This window comes from Antechinus flavipes, chromosome 4 (genome assembly GCF_016432865.1).
Source record: "Antechinus flavipes isolate AdamAnt ecotype Samford, QLD, Australia chromosome 4, AdamAnt_v2, whole genome shotgun sequence".
Taxonomy (NCBI): Eukaryota; Metazoa; Chordata; class Mammalia; order Dasyuromorphia; family Dasyuridae; genus Antechinus; species Antechinus flavipes.
In genome coordinates, this window is record NC_067401.1 from 173,025,279 (window position 1) to 173,043,384 (window position 18,106).

At 36.7% G+C, this 18,106-nt stretch overlaps 1 protein-coding gene across 2 annotated transcripts in view; it reads right to left on the reverse strand.

The window, feature by feature from the left end:
* The window catches only part of SEPTIN9 (septin 9), a 324,173-nt gene that overhangs the window by 290,963 nt on the left and 15,104 nt on the right, over positions 1-18,106 (reverse strand). The window contains exon 1 of one of the 2 annotated variants that reach the window (XM_051995518.1): positions 5,603-5,886. The exons of the other annotated variant lie outside the window; for it this stretch is intronic. Within the exon in view, the coding sequence (XP_051851478.1) occupies positions 5,603-5,624 (22 nt within the window). The 5' untranslated portion in view covers positions 5,625-5,886. Of the gene's footprint in view, positions 1-5,602; positions 5,887-18,106 lie in introns of those variants that run through there. 2 annotated transcript variants of the gene reach the window in all.

Here is an 18,106-nt window from a genome sequence, read left to right on the forward strand (position 1 = left end):
CTTACATAGTGCTTTACAGGTAATAAAATATCCAAACTGTTGTCTCATTTGATCTTCGTAATCACCCAGTTAGGTAGGTAAATATTATTATCCCCATTTTAAAGTTGATCAACTTGAGGATAAAACAGGTTAAGTGACTTACTTAAAATCACAAGAATATTAAAGAACAGCAATGGGATTTAAAACATAGACCTTCTGATTTCAAGTTCAGCACATTTTCAACAATAGGTCCCTCTCCACCTTTGGTACCACATTCATAGTCAGAAGAAACAGTCTTCCCAATTATTTATTGGGAGAACATTAACACTAGCCTGAGGGAATTCTAGGAGAAACTGCTTTTTGTGTCCATTTCTAAGTTTCAGCAGGCCAAGGGAGCACAAAAGATGAACAGGGTAAAAAAGAGAGTGAGTTGTTTGTACCTTTGCCCCTGCTTTACAAAGCTTTGCATGGTGCTAGAACCATGGGTCAGAAACAACAGAGCTGACATTACAATCCTGTCTTCTCATTCCCACCTCCAGCATCTGGTGAATGGCAACAGCCAGAGGACGAGCAGGAGGCACACTAATTCATATATGGATCCTCCTGAAATTGAAGGCAAGGGAGTGTGTGTGTGTGGGGGGGGGGGGGGGGGGGGGGGAGGGAGGAAGGGGGAAGGAAGGGAGAGGTTGGGATAGCTTAGGTGGCTCAGGCTAGAGGCTAGCAAAGACTCCAGTTGTTGAAAGTACAATGCCTTAGATATAAAAAAGCATCTGAAACTGGACCTTCAAATATTTCCCAGAGTATTACAGTTAGGGAAGAAGAAAGAGAAAGATTAGAATTAAACTAAATTTAAAATAAAATCTTTATGAACAATTTAGTCAGTACGCTGCCCACCTGTACAAGGAAATTTCCCTGCATCCTGTCCCATTCTTTCCCATTTTCAAAAAAGGGACAAATATCAGCACCACACACACACACACACACACACACACACACACACACACACAGAATTTACATTTTTGTCTAACAAGAGAAGAACATCAGTATGTTTCCAACATAATTACCATGCTAGGCCCTAAGATGGTATTCAGTAAATAACCTGGTAAGCCCCCAAACCTATATTCATCCATGAATATAGAACAGTCTCTGATATGTATGCTAGTAAGTGACATGGACATGTTTCAGTATTCACCACCATCAATTCACCATTTTTGCCTCTAAAGCATGATCCTTTGCCCAGCTGCTCAACAGGTTTACCAGCCTGAGACAAGTAACAGCTATCCCCAGTGGAAAATTCCCCACTTGGAAATGCCCAATTCCATCTACCCATTTCACACTAGCTCTTGGAACAAGATAAAACTGCACAATTTGTAAAAGTCACAGAGGGTGTCCAACAGCAAAGGAAAAATGAGAAGGGAAAAAAAAAAAAAAGATTCCAGTGATCTGCTGGGAAAAGTCCATTCCTTCATGTGTCATCAGTTCAGTCATCTCTTATGACTCATTCTCAAGCCATGGAACAGCAACTAATTTCAGCCCAATGATAGCTTTCTGGGGAAAGAGAAAACCTTAGCAATACTTGATTGGGGGTGGCAGGCAGAAGGAGCGGGGTGGCAGGCAGAAGGAGCCAGCTGGCTTTTAAGTTTGTAAAACAGGCCAAAACCAGGTTCTTCCCAAATCAGTGGCTCTCCCCAGCACTTACCCAAAAAATCCTTTCTCCCAGGCATGAGCTCACTACAAAATTATCAGAAGGGTAATACTTTTGTCCTTACCACACACCCTCCATCAACAATGATCCATCCTAACAACTGCTCTTCACTCCAATATTGAAGCCTTGAAGAATCTTGAAGACATATCTGGAACTTGTGTCCTAAGCATATCTTAGAAACTTACTTAATGGGAAATTACAATTGAAGCAATATCTTCCCAACCTTCCTTACTACCATAGATTCTTTCTTTGGATGATCCTCAATTGTCCTTGATGATGGTCCAGGGATGAAGCAGAGGATAATAAAGTTGGTGTCCCCAGAATTATGCCATATTATGAAAATTTTAACAATTTAAGGATTATAGAAAAAGAAGTTTAGACCCAGAAGGAATCACAGAAACCATAAGTTGAAGCCCTTCTTTTTATAGATGAGAAAAATGAAGCCCACTCATACAGGACTAAGATCATGCAATGAAGGAATAGAATAGCTTGGGAGAAGAAAAAGGGAATCTTATTAACTTTTCATTACTAGTTATGGTATACAACAGTTTGATTATAAAGCCATAGAACCAGAATGAACCTTTGAGATCATCTAGTCCAACCCTCTCATTTTATTTATTAGGAAGAATTAGTCAAGCATTAAAAGATCACTCACTAAAGTCTGAACTAGATTCCAGGTTTACTGACTTTCAGAGTAACACTCTTCTTTTTGAAAATGAACATGTCATGAGAAAAGAACTGCACATTTTTAACTTACATCAGATTTCCTGCTGTCTTAAGGAGAGGGGAGGTAAAAGAAGTGTGAAGACCAAGTTAGCAACCTGGATACCTTAGAATCAGCTGGAGTCAGGATAAGCAAAAGTCCTTGGTCTTTATTCTTGATCTTTAGGGGTAGAAGTTAACAGGATGGACGCAGGACCTTCCTTCTCTTTCATTACCGAAAAAGTGACTTTGGCTTGTCTTACCTAGATTTACCCCTAATCCTTCCCACAATTCTCTGTATACACCAAAATGTTGAACCAGCAAAGACTAGTGGGAAGGGCCATTTTCCAAGTATATGCTATGTATTTTAATCTCATGAAAGTTGGTAAATAAGGTCTAGAGTCTTGGTTAGGCCTCTGTGTTAATGCATAATCATAGAATGTTAGAGCTAGGAACCTAAGTAAATATCCATCCTCTCCCCAAAACTATTCAATATCTTTCCCCCCATTCTCATTTCCATTTCTGATCCCTCTGATTCTCAGTTTCCTTCTCTATAAAATGGGTGAGATTAGGATTAGAATCTCTGAATTCCCTCCTAGCCCTAGCATTCTTTGAATTCTGGTCTATTACCATCAGAGTTCACAGTAAAAAGTCCGGTCAACAAGTAGTTAGGAAGACTCTACTAAAAGGCTTGACCTTATTGATGAAGATAACAAAGGCAAAAAAACAGTCCTTGCGTGCTAGGAAAAGTTCATAGTTGACTGAGGGGAGGGGAACAGCACACAAGAAATACATGGGGTAAATCGGAAACTATCTTAGAGGGAAGCCCTAAGATTAAGGAGAACTAGGAAAGGCTTCTCACCAAAGGAGAGACTTTAATTAAAACTTGAAAAGAGCCAGGGAAACCAGAAGGAGGAAATTAGGAGAAAAGTATTCAGAACATGGGGAATAGGCAGTGAAAAATACTTAAAATCCGAAATCTTACATAGTAATAACAAGGATTGTTGTCACTGGCTAGAAGAATATGTATGGGCAGTAAGGGTGGGGTGGGGTGGGGTGGGGTGGGGTGGGGTGACAAAGTGTAAGGTGTAAGAAAACTTTAAAGATAGGAAGGGCTTTTAAAGTCAGAGGATTTTATATTTGATCTAATGGGGTTAATTGAATAGGAGGGTGACACAGTTAAATTATACTTTAGGAAGATCAATTGGACAGCTGAACAGAGTACTGACTATAGGAGAGGATAGGGATTTGGGGCAGAGATCAGCCAAGAAGCTGTGAAAATAATCCAGATGTATTATAATCATGGCATACACCATAATAATGGCAGTGCACTTCTATAAGAAAAGGTCTTAAAGTAGAAATGGCAGAACTTGGCAATAGATTGGTTATGGTGAGGCGTGCAATGAAAGAGTAAAGAATCAAACATGAAGGATGACTGGGAGGATGGTGGTACCCCATACAAAAATAATGAAGTTAGGAAGTTGGCAGACAGGGCTTGACTGCTTCAGTGGGTTTTTAGGCAAATGCCCATTATTCTTTTGAGAAGTCCTTTGCTTTTAGAATCTAAAACAGGGGTTGCAAATTAAGCTCCCATTTACATTTTTAAATAAAGTTTTATTGTACTTAAAAATATAAAAAACCTAGTTTGCAGACCACTGGTCTGGAGTAAGGGGACTAGCAATTAGCCCATTTAATTTTATCTACCCATAGTGCTAGATCCTAAACCAAGATAGTCTGTCTATCCCATCCCAGCCCCTTGCTATCCCCCTCCAGAAAACTCCACTCTCTATTTCTTCTCCAGGCTATGTATGGTTAGCTGAGTTGGTATATATATCTCTATGTATTTAAGACTTCTGTCAGCAACTATAGAACTGCAGTCAAACTGCCCAGCTGGCCCACATCACCAAGCTCAAACATGGAAAGTACAAATAGGTTTCAATACCAGCTGTTGCCCTCCACCCTGACTGCGTGGCTGCCTCACCTCCCTCACCTCCCTGTGGTCTTAGTTAAAGAGAGCAAGCACTGAGACACATAATATATACACAGAAGCTCCTGTCAATAGTGCCCAGAGTGACCTCCCTTGCCAATTCTAATACTAGGCATGCATTCCAACTTTGAACTAGGTCATAAATGACCCATTCCTCAGGAGGATCCCTAAAGTAATACCTTCCCTCAGCCTCTGGAACAAAAAAATAAGAAGCAGACATCAATAACAAGTAGCTAACAACCAAAGGAAATGCAACAGTAGTCTGTGTTTTCTGTACTGACAGTGAATGCTATAAAGATTCAAGTATTCTGAATTTTTCACTTTGCTTTCTTCAAGAACACTTAAATTTCTTTCTTTCTTTTTTTTTTTTTTTTTTTTTTTTTTGCCTTTTTCTGCCAATGTGGGCTCAGTGAAAATTATTTGCTCATTCCCTAGTCATCTAAACAAACACAGCTCCATACATAATGTTCCATTGAATCCCATGATGTTTCTGAATAGATTCTCCCAAACTGTCACAAAACTTTCTGTGGTTGTTTTTGGATTATTTTTGGTGCCACATATCTGAAGGTGAGCACAGTTTCTACACTGTACTACTTCCATTCCCATACCTCCAAAAAATGGTTTTTCCACCTAAGGCTATCCCCAAGCAAAAAAATCCCTCCCTGCTGGGAAGACACATACAGACCCCAGTTGGGGCAATAGCAGCCTCTTCTCCTATAATCAGGTTCCCTAAAAAAGAATTTAAATACTATTTCACAGAAAAAAAAACAAGTCGACCTTGAAAACAGATCTTGAGAAACAGCAAAAACACAAACCACAAAGGCAGGCAAACCAACCAACCAACCAAACACACAATTATCAAGCTCCCCCCATCTGTCTCTCCCCGGAACCAGAGTTAAGTTTCAGCCTTCACTATCCTCTCAGGATTCAGTGTGGCAGATTGGAAAATGAACTAGAGAACAAAACGAATGGAAGAAGCAGGTCTCAAATGAAATCCAGACAATGAAAAAAAAGCTGTGTGCCCTCCCTCCCTCTGGAATGACAGAGTTCAGAAAATTTGGAAGGATCAAGAAGAAAAGCAAAAAAAAAAATTTTAGAAAAATGAATTAAACTGACCCTCAGCTGCTTCTTTCCTTCAACTTCAGTGCTGTGAGTCAAAGAGACGGGGAAGGAGGAGAGGGGGGAGAGAAGTCATAAATAGGGGAGGGAAGAGAAAGTTGATTGCCTACCTGTGATCCGGTCTCTCTCCATTACTACAGGATATATTTAGCAGCAGCAGGAGTATCAAGGCCTCCCCCCCCCTTTTTTTTTGGAGGCGTCCCTTTTCTCACCTCCCACTTCCTCCCTCTTTCTGCCTCCTCCTCTTCCTCCTCCTCCTCCAAAACAGCTCTTTGTCTGGTGTAATTTCTTCAATCTGTTGCAATCATGAATGCATACAAATTACCACATTTCCATGTGCTGATCATATGTTTGTGCTCTAAACTGAAATAGCATTGTCTCTTTCAAACAGTATAAATAAGAAAAGGAAGAGAAGTAAAAAGCAAGGGGAAAAGGAGCTGGACATATGACCTAAAAAAAAAAAAATGCAACAGCCCCCAAATAGTCCACCCCACGCAGGACAACTGTAAAGTCTAAGTTTTTCCTGAGATGATCTTAAAGCTACAGCCTGAAGTTTCTGGTGCGCATGACTTTTTTTCTCCACACTTCCCTTTCTTCCCTCCCTCCCTCCTTCTTTCCCTCCCCCACCAGTGGTTTGAGTCAAAGCTTCTTTTTAATATCCACCAGGAGATGCTTAAGTTAGCTTCTTGGAAACCAACACACAGAATCAAATTCCTGGTGACTTCCCAGAACCTTTCATTTTCCTCATCCCATGTTATTGTGATTTCCTTTGGTTTAAGTATTTTAAAAGCTTAGTTCCTGCTTTGCTTTTTTTCCTCCCACTTCCCACAGGTTTTCTGTCTTAGCCAGGTCTGACATGTCAGACTCTATGCGAAGTAGCAGGTTGCCGGCCCTCCTCTCTCCAGACTACAAGAGGATGATACCACTAGTTACACCTGCCTGAAAGGATAAAATCTAAAGATAGTGATTTACTCCCCAAGAAACTTCCTAGTACCTCACCACCATCTCCCCATTGCCCTGTGGTGACAAAAGGCAGCAGGGAAGTCTCCACCCATCCCAAGAGACAGAGACTTCCTGGAAGATTCCTACCCAACCAACATGAGTCAGTTTGTCTCCAACTGTCCCTTGGGAAAATGTTCAATTTCTTCCAGCTGCTTACCCTCCTCCTCCACACACATACTCAAGCGTTACAAAACATAAAGTGACAAGGTAAGGGGAAACAAAAGAAGGTAGAGTAATCGTTTTCAATTATTTGGGATGCGGGGTACTAATCACCTGCTCTGATATGAGGAATTTAGTGGCACCAGAAATGAAAAACTGACAGTTGTGGTAGATTAAAAGAGGTGAGAAAGAAGTCTAGGCTTGATTAATAGGCTTGTTTTCTAACTTTGTTGGAGGATCTTCCCTTTGCACTTTAGATATCGCCTGGACATGGGCACTACGACCATCCAAATGCCCCTCCCTCAGAAGTTTCATCAACTGTTTCTTCACCCAAAACAGACACACTTGTGGCAACTCAATTTAGGAGTGGATCAAATCCTCTTCCCAGATGGCTAGAAATGTATCCTAGACTCAGTGCTTTTATTTTTCAAATCATTGACTTGGAGATGAAAGGGACTTCTTAAATCCACTACCCTCTTTTTTTATAAATGAGGAAACCAAGACTTAGAATGGCCGAGCCAAAATTTGAAGACAGGTCTAATGGCTCCAAATCTACTGATCTTTCTACAGCATCTTCCTCCTTCGGATTCTCAAATATATGTCTGAAAATCTTACTAGAGCTACATAAATAAGAGAAACCACTAAGTAACTTTTGGATTCTAGAAAAGAATTAGGAAAAGATCTCAGAGACCATGTATTTTAAACCCTACAAATGTCCTCTAAAACAATCTAAAGCCTTCACCCTATTCTCATGAGATCTTCCTAATAGACTAGGCTCCCAGGGTTTTCTATGACTTGTTTTAGGGGAATCATAAATCATTTAGGCATAGACTATGGGCAGTGATTCATTTGACCTTTACTGTCAGGAAACATGTGACAGTAGAACATTGCTAAATTTGAAATCAAAGAATCTGAGTTCAAATCCAGCCTTAAATGCTTACTAGCTGTGTGACTCTGAGCACAAGCTAATTGCAATCATTTAACCTTGTGTGCCATAGTTTCCTCACCTGTAAAATGAAGGAAATGGTGAATCACTTCAGTAACTTTCCAAGATAACCCCAAAAAAGGATCATAAAAGAGTTGCATATGATGAGAAAACAAGGTCGTTTTCCTCATCTGTAAAATGGGGACAAATAATAGCATCTATCTCCAGGAGTGTTTTAAGGATCAAATGAATAATAATAATAATTGGAAAGTGCTTAGCATAGTACCTGGCACATAGTAAAATACTATGTAAATATTAATTTTTATTATTATTAAATTGAGTTCTACCACCAATGTGACTTAAACCAAGTTGCTTAGCTTCTCTAGGGCTCAGTTTCCTCATCTGTAGATGACAGAATTGAACAAAATATTCTCATAAGTTTCCCTCAAACTATATATCGATAATCCTGTAGTTTCTCCTAAGTAATTAAAAAGCCTCCTAACTGGTCGGAAGATCAGTTAGATCATATCATGCCATCAGATCATATCATTCCTTTATTATAAAGTCTTCCATGGCTCTCCATTGCTTACACAATAAAATATAAACTGCTGATTTCAGCAATTAATACCCTTCATAATCCAGTTCCAAGCTACCCTCTTGCTAACCTTATCTCATACTATTTACTTTCGTATACTCAACATTTTGCCCTGCTCCCTTTCCCTTCTCAAACTTCCTTCTCCTGTTTTTATTGCCTGTGACACATAGTTTCTCATCTCTCATACTTGTACCAGATTTCCTCTACCTTGGTCAGTGTAGTAACAATAATAGCTAACATTTAAATAGCATTTACTATGTTCCAGGCACTATGCTATGCCCTCTATAGTTATATCTCTAATCCTCACACACACACACACACACACACACACATACAAAAGAATCCTGGAAGGTTGTAGATGCTGTCATTATTCCTATTTACAGATGAGGAAACTGAGGTGGGTAGCAGGTAAGTGACTTGCCTCGGGTCACACAGCAAGCATCTGAGGTTGGATTTGAATTCAAGTCTTCCTGACTCCGATTTTTCTCTATGCACTGGGCTATCTAGCTGCCCAGTTAACCAGTTAAAGTCCTTTTAATCCAAATTCCAACTCAGATGCAACCTCTTCAATGAGATAGTATATGTGCATTTACTCTATGAGCAAAGCAGAATTGAAGTAGCACAAAAGATACTGTAAGATATGAAGATTTAGAGAATCTACCCCAAATATCCACATGGACTATTTGTGCCTGATCTGTGGTAGAACCTGCTGGTCTGATCAGCCAATTAGAGAGCTTTTAAACTTGATTCTAACATAGTTATGTCTTTTTGGTCCTCTTCAAGAACAAAGACTAACCAATCAAGATCATGTATAGTGTATACATGTAAACACACACACACATACACACACACACACACACACACACACTTTTACTTGTTCATGAAAGATCTCTCCCTCTTCAAATTTCTTATAACACTATGCCAACTCACATTTCACTTTGTATTGTTATTACAGTATCATATAATCCTCATCTGCTTCTCAGATTATATATATATTTTTGAGAGCAAGGACTGAATGCTATTTTTCATCTTTAGATCCATCTTTAGTTCCTAACCATAAGACTTTGAACATAAGAGAATACATGAAAGACTGGTGATTTCATTAGCATCATATGCAAAAATGCTTTAAACTACTATTGATTAGAGAAATACAAATTAAAACAATTCTGAGGTATCTATTTCACACCTCTCAGATTGACTAATATGAAAGAAAAGGGAAATGATAAATGATGAAGAAGAAATTGGAAAATTGAAACACTAAAACATTGTTGATAGAATTGGGAATTGATCCGACCATTCTGGAGAGCAATTTGGAGCCTCCAAAAGGCTATAAAACTGTGCATACCCTTTGACCCAGCAATACCATTAGGTCTGTATCTCAGAGAGATCATTTTAAAAAGTGGGGGAGGGGAGGAGGGAAGACCCAGGTATACAAAAATGTTTTTGTTGAAAATGAATTGGATCATGTGGTTTTTGTTTGTTTGGTTATTGATATAGTCAATTATGCTAATAGTTTTCCTAATATTGAACCAGCCCTGCATTCCTGGTATAAATCCTACTTGGTCATAGTGTATTATCCTGGTGACAATTTTCTGTAATCTTTTTGCTAATATTTTATTTAAGATTTTAGCATCAATATTCATTAGGGAGATTGGTCTATAATTTTCTTTCTCTGTTTTCAGCCTACCTGGTTTAGGTATCAGTACCATATCTGTGTCATAAAAGGAGTTTGGTAGGACTCCTTCAATCCCTATTTTTTCAAATAGTTTATATAACATTGGAGTTAATTGTTCTTTAAATGTTTGGTAGAATTCACATGTAAATCCATCTGGTCCTGGGGATTTTTTCTTAGGGAGTTGATTGATAGTTTGTTCTATTTCTTTTTCTGAGATGGGACTGTTTAGGATATTTACTTCTTCCTCTGTTAGTTTGGGCAAGCTATATTTTTGGAGGTATTTTTCTATTTCATTTAAGTTGTCGAATTTATTGGCATAAAGTTGGGCAAAGTAACTCCTAGAAAATGAATTGGAAATTGAAGAAGTGCCCAATCAATTCAGAATGCCTGAACAAGTTAGGATATATGGATATAATGGAACATTATCATGCTATAAAAAATGATGACTAGGATGCTCTCAGAAAATGAACTGAGGCTGAATGAAGTAAAATCAGCAGAACACTGTATACAGTAGCAACATTGTTCAATAATCAACTTTTGGTTGATTTAGCTCCTATCAACAACACAATGATCTAATTCCAAAAGATTCATGATGGAAAATGCTATCCAAATCCAGAAAGAACTATAGAGTCTGAATAGAAATTGAAGCATATTATTTTTACTTTGTTGTTGTTTCTTCTTTCTCATGGTCTTTCCCTTTTGTCCTGATTCTTCTTTTACAATATGACTAATGTAGAAATTTGTTTAAAAGATTATACATGTTTAACCTCTATCAAATTGTTTACCATCTTGGTGAGGAGGGTGGGGAAGGGAGGGAATGAGGGGAAAAAATTTAGAAATCAAAATCTTATTAAAGTAAATGTTGAAAACTAAAAAAAAAAAAAAAAAGAAATAAAAATGTATTTTATTATTATCTTTTGTTTTTACATTTACTTAATATTTGCCACTATACTCCTTCCCTACCCCACTAGAGAACCATTTCTTATCACAAAGAATTTTTTAAAAGGAAAGAAAAAAATCAGCAATATTATCATATCAAAAAGGTTTGATATTTCATATATTCATATTCATAGTTATCACTTCTGCAAAGAAGAATGTTCCTTCTTATATCTTCTTTGAAGGCAAGCTTGACCATTATAAATTCAGTTTCAATTGTTGTTATTTTTTTCATTTACATTGTTATAGTCACTCTATATACTATTTTCTTTGTTTTTTTAATTTTGATTTGAATCCATTTATATAATGCTTCCCATATTTCTCTGTATTCATAATTTTTATTTCTAATAAGCTAGTAATTTTAAGAGATGTATCATAACTTTTTAGCCATTCTTCAAGCAATGACCACCTAACATTGTTTCTAATTCTTTTTTTATTTTTCCCCACAAAAAGTGGTCCTATAAACATTTTGGTACATACGTAGCTTTTCTATTTGACATTGTCTTGGAATATATACTTAAAAGTGGGATACCTGGGGTCAGAAAAGTATAAACATTTTAATTACTCTCAATATAATTCCAAATTGCTTTCCAGAATAGTTGGATAAATTAATTCACTGGTTTACCAACAATGCATTACTCTGCACATCTTTCCATAATCCCACGTAATTCTGACTATTCTCATCTTTGTCTTCTTTGCCAATCTTCATGCATTTGTCAAATGTCCATCATCTATGTCTCCCAATATAAAGAGGGATCAGATTGTTGAAAGATCTCAAGGTCACATTATATAAGGATTAACTGAAGAAGTTGTGGATGTTTTAGCCTGGAGAAGAGAAGATCTAGATAGTATCATAACAACTATTACAAATGTTTTAGCCTGGAGAAGAGAAGATCTAGATGGTATCATAACAACTATTATAAATTTTTGAAGAGCTACCATGTGGAGGCTCAGACTTTTTCTGTTTGGCCACAGAAGGCAGACTAAGAACATTAAGCAAAAGCTGCACAGATGCAAATTTGGGCTTGATTTCAGGAAAAACTATTGAAGCTATTTTAAAAATGGCTCTAGAGGTAGTTGGTGCCCTTTTATTTTTTTTATTTTTTTAAGATAATAATAATTTATTAATTTAGTAAATACTTGGTATTTACTTTGTTATATACTTTGTTAAGTGCTAGGTATGCAAATATATATATATATATATATATATTTGAGCAGAGTTTATTCCTCTACTTTTCTTTTCTTTCTTTTTTTTTTAATAACTTTTTATTGATAGAACTCATGCCAGGGCAATTTTTTACAGCATTATCCCTTGCATTCACTTCTGTTCCGATTTTTCCCCTCCCTCCCTTCACCCCCTCCCCCAGATGGCAAGCAATCCTTTACATGTTGAATAAGTTACAGTATATCCTGGATACAATATATGTGTGCAGAACTGAACAGTTTTCTTGTTGCACAGGGAGAATTGAATTTAGAAGGTATAAATAATCCGGGAGGAAAAACAAAAATGCAAGCAGTTTATATTCATCTCCCAGTGTTCTTTCTTTGAGTGTAGCTGCTTCTGCCCATCTTTGATCAATTGAAACTGAATTAGCTCTCTTTATCGAAGAGATCCACTTCCATCAGAATACATCCTCAAACAGTATCATTGTTGAGATATATGATGATCTCCTGGTTCAGGTCATTTCACTTAGCATCAGTTCATGTAAGTCTCGCCAGTCCTCTCTGTATTCATCCTGCTGGTCATTCTTTACAGTACAATAATATTCCATAACCACATTTTATACCACATTTCATATACCACAATTTACTCAACCATTCTCCAATTGATGGGCATCCATTCATTTTCCAGCTTCTAGCCACTACAAACAGGGCTGCCACAAACATTTTGAGTTGGTGCCCTTTTAATGAAAGTTTTCAAGTAAAGGCTAGAAAACAATCTGTCTGATATGTTGTAATGAACTTTATTTTTTTTTCCTTTTTCCCAGTGTGATGTAGACTGAATGGCTACTGAGGTTCTTTCATTTCTAAATTTCTTTGATACTATCTGTGTCCAGGATTTAATCTGGATGCCAGGGGTCACATTTGTTCAGGGACCTGGAGTTGTTCAGTCCAGCCATCTTTGCCCCTATCACATATCAAGACCTCCTTAAGAAAAACCTCCTTGAATCTTACCACAAGCATTAAAAAATCTTTACCACCTAATCCAAGCTTTTCATTGATTGCTATTGAGGTGGGGGGAAGTGGTGTGTATAGAAAGCAGAGAAGGAGGTCAGATTAGAGTCTAAGTCTCTTTTCTGTCCCTTCCTTTCTCTTTCTCTTTCTTAGTCTCTCTCCTCCCTTTCTCCCCATTCTCTAAGTGCTGTATAAATATTAGCATCATTATTATTAGCATCATCTTGCCTGGAACCTAGGCCTGCATGCCACTTTCTGACCATCATTTGCAAACCCTGCTGCACTCATGATGATGATAACATCATCCTCATCTGTGCCTCTCAGAATCCTATCTACCTTTAAGGCTGAGTTCAGCTATCACTTCCTACATGTTGCCCTCCCTGATTTGTGAAGCTTTTAGGGTCCTTTTCTTTCTTAAATGTATGGGAAATGCATCTTCTTCTCACTCCATTATCCACCTGAACTTAGTAAAATCTCCTTATGGGAAGGCATTCCTTTGGTGTCTCTATATCCCTTAGCACCTGGTGCAATGCCTTACACATAATACAAACATAATATTTGTTGTATAGGTAGCATTTCTATACTGTTTGAAGGCTTTTAAAGTATTTTGCAAATAATATTTCATTTGAACCACACAACAATCTTTATTTTTCAAACTGAAAGAGGTTAAAGAGCTTGCTCAGGATCTCACAACTACATCTGATTTCAGGTCTTTCTGTTTCCAGTTTAGCACTATCCATCCCACTACTTAATTACCTCTGAATCAAAATGAATAGGTTGTAATCAAGAGTACTTTAAAGACTCTTTACTCATCTTTACCTGTAACATATAATGGATGAAATAATACCTATTAAAAATATAGGCATACCTCATTTTATTGCACTTTGCTTTATTGCACTTCACAGATAATGCTTTTTGATTTGTTTTTTACTAAGTTAAAGATTTGTGGGAACCCTGTGTCAAGCAGGTCTATTAGTGCCATTTTTCTAGTAGCATGTGCTCACATTGTGACTGGCATATTTTGGTAATTCTTATTTCAAACATTTTCATTATTATCATATCTTATGATTATCAGTAATCTCTGATGCTACTGTTGTAATTGTTTGCCCATATAAGATGGCAATCTTAATCAATAAATATTAAATGTATCTTGACTAACTAGTATTTCCCTCTTCTTAGGCCTACCTATTCCCTGAGACACAACAATACTGAAAAATATAACATAAATTTAATTGCTAGAGCAGAGTCAAGGATTCAGGATTGGCTCCAATTTTGACAGAGGTTCTGCTGTGGGTAAAATTCTATCAAACAGATGCTACCTGAGCATGCTACAGAGAAATATTTCACAAAAAGAAGAGTCAATCAATGAGGAAAACGAATTTGTTGTTTTATTTTAAGAAATTGCCACAGCCTGCACACATATATTGTATCTAGGATATACTGTAACCTATTCAACATGTAAAGGACTGCTTGCCATCTGGGGGAAGGGGTGGAGAGAGAGAGGAGAAAAATTGGAACAGAAGTGAGTGCAAGGGATAATGTTGTAAAAAATTACCCTGGCATGGGTTATGTCAATAAAAAGTTATTTAAAAAAAAAAAAAAGAAATTGCCACAGCCATTCCAACCTTTAGCAGTCCACCACTCTGATTGGCAGCCACTGAACCAAGCACTTAATAAATACAATCTTACTTGATCCTCATAACAACCTTGCGAGATAAGGCCTCACACAAAGTAACACACAAAGTAACAGTAATATTGTAAGATGATCATCTGTGAATGACTAGAATGACTTCTGTGAATATGAATGTGTGAATGAATCTGTGAATGACTAGTAATCCAAGACAACTCCAAAGGATTTATGATGAAAAGTGCTATCCATCCCCAGAGAAAGAATTGTTGCTAACTGAATGCAGATTGAAGCATACTATTTTCACTTTTTAAAAAATTTGTTTTTTGTTTTTTCTTGTGATTTTTCTCTTTTGTTCTGATTCTTCTTTAACAACAAGACTAATTACATAAATGGAAATTTGTTTAAAATGATTATACCTGTGTTGTCTTTATCAGATTGCTTGCTGGTTTGGGGAAGAAAGGAAAAACAAAATCTTACAAAAATGAATGTTGAAAATTATCTTTACATATAATTGGAAAGAAACAAAATACTGTTAAAATCAAAAATAAAATGAAAATTTTAAACTGTCTTTATATATTTTGAAAAAATAAAATATTTTTAAAACTATCTAAATTTGAATAAATTTTTTAAAATGCTTGATATTTGACTGCTTTAGATATGGCGTGTCATTTGAAATATTAAAAAATTTTTTTCTGTAGTACCTTACTACCTCTAGAATATAATGCAAATTTCTCAACTTGGTACAGCTCCTTCAGGCTGGTTTAAGCTGAACTTTCCAGTTATTATCATGTCCCTTTACATATTCCTTCATGTACGCTATGCTTTTGCCCATCTGGCTTACTTGTTCTTCCCCAAGCACAGCATTTCATTTCCTTCCTCCATGTTCCTATATCTAGAATACTCTCCCACATTCTTTTTTTTCTTCTTAGAATAATTAACCTATTATATATCCTCCTAACTAGTCCTAATCTTAAAGGTCCAATTCAGATATTACAACTTATGGGCTGCCTTTTTTGATCCCCCAAATTGTTCTCAAATTATTGTGTATCTACTTATCTGGACACATGTTGTATCTCCCCTCAATCCCCCTCCTGTCCCCTTGTTTCAAAAGAAAGCAAGCTTCTTGTAGGTAGAGACTAGTTTATTTTTTCTTTATATTCCCAATGCCTTGCATGTAGTAACCACTTAATATGTTGAACTGAAGATTCACAAAGTTAAAAATGAAGAATTCAAAAAATGAGAGGTACCAATCATGAGCTCAGATAAACCACAGTAAAAATAGAAAAAGATAAATAGAAATAAGCAGGGAAATTGTGTTATTCAAAAAAGTATTAAGAATAATGAATATATATTTATATATATATTCATTATTTTTGATGCTTTCTGGAATAATATATATTTAATATATACAATAATATATACACACATATATACACCTATATGTATATGTATGTATATACATTTTGTATAAATGGGGTGTGTGTGTTTGTGGTGCTTCCAGAAGGTATTGAGGCTGCTCCCTCTCAATTTGGGCTTAGTGAGCCAACTAAAGGTTTGGAAAAGGCTTAGGCAGGGAATGCTGGACCACCCAGAATGCGGGGAAGTAGGAAGGGAGAGGAAGGGAAAGAAATGGATGAATTATAAACTTATAATCTATCTTTTGTTTCCACTATTCAACTGAAACTCTTAATTGCCAAATCTAATGATCTTTTCTCACTTCTCATACTTCTTAATCTCTTTGTAACTTTTGAAACTGTTTATCACCCTCTCGTTCAACAAACTCATTCTTCTGTGTTTTTATGAGGCTATTATCTCTTCAGTCTCCAGTTTCTTTTACTAGAAATTCAGCCAGGTAATATTAAGAATGGGAGTTCCCCATCCTTGCCCTCCTCTCGTTCCCTTCTATACTATCTTGTTTAGTAAGCTCATCAGTTTCCATAGGTTTAACTACTATTTCTATGCAAATGATTCTAAGATCAAACCTCTTTCAGGTTCCAGTATTACATTACTTGCATGTTTTCTTAGCAGGACATGGATTTCCTGTAAGCATCTCAAATGTAACATGTCTAAAACAAAACTCATTATCCCCTTCCCCCCAAAACAAACAAACAAAAACAAACCTATCTCCTCTTCCAAATTTCCCTATTTTACTCAAAGGCACTACCATTCTCTCACCTACTCAAACTAGAACCCTCAGTGTCATCCTGCTCTTCTCACTCCTACTCATCCATCATAGCCAATCTACTACTACATTTTTTCCTACCTTAATATATCTCCCTGAAGTCCCCTTCTCTCTAGTTATATAGCCACCATCTTTTTCTAGGCCATCACCTCATTCCTGGACTATTCAATAGATTTCTACTTGTACTCCCTACCTGAAATTTCTCCCCATTCCAATCTTTCCACTAAGATGCCAAAGTGAATTTCCTAAAGTGCAGTCTAACTATGTCAACCCCACTCAAGGTCAACAAACTTCAGAAATTCCCAGCTTCCAGGATCAAATGGAAAATTTCCAGTGTTCCATTTAAAGCTCCTTATTTTTTTTCTAGTTTTCTTATATTTTGCTCCTCTCTTCACATATTCTGTGACCCAATTCCACTGATCTAGTTGCTGTTCCTTACATATAACACTCACAGCCCTGTCTTTGTGTCTTTATATAACTTTTTCTCATGTCTGGAACGTTTTCCCTTCTGACCTCTGCATCTTGGAATCACTGGCTTCTTTTAAAACTCAGCTCAAATACCACCATCTACCACAGATCTTTTCAGATCCTCACAGGGCTAGTCCTTTATCTCCAAATTACCTTTCATATATACCTGCTTTATCTTATAATCTTAATATCTTAAAATAAGGACTATGTTCTGTTGGATTTTTTCTTTTTTTCTTTCTGTCTTTAGAAATTAAGTACAGTAGCTAGAAAATAGTCACTGACTAGCTGACTAGCTAGTTTAAATACTTTTTCCACATACAGTCTTCAAAAAATTTTTTTTGTTGTATAGGGATGCCAAGGGGAAGAAACTGAAATTTGAAATTGCCTTGGAAATCATTAGGTAATATGAACAAGAATAAAATAAACCTAAAGCTTGCATTATCTCCATTTTTCCTGTGCTGCTTTAAACTCTTTCACTCATTCACCTGAGATTGGGAGTTGGCAAATCCCAGGTTCTTAAACATTCTCTATTAAAAAAATTCCAAAGTCTGTGAGAATTAACTTTTTTTTCTTTCTTTTTCCATTTCACTATCCATCATATGGAAATGAGCTTATTCAAGAAGCCAAAATCATTTATAGACCAGTCTCTTGACTCCCACATTTAGTAAAAGATAAGTGTTTTGACCATGTGCTCCTTCATCCTCCTCCCTCCAGGGACAAATTTAGAATTGCACAAAGCTATCTCCTATGCTCCATGACCAAAGTAGAATTAGGGAATCTTCAAAAGCATATAGAGAATAAGTAAAATAATTAATAAGATATTACTTATCCCTATCCTGAAGGCACTCTGCTTGCCTTTAGTCCACA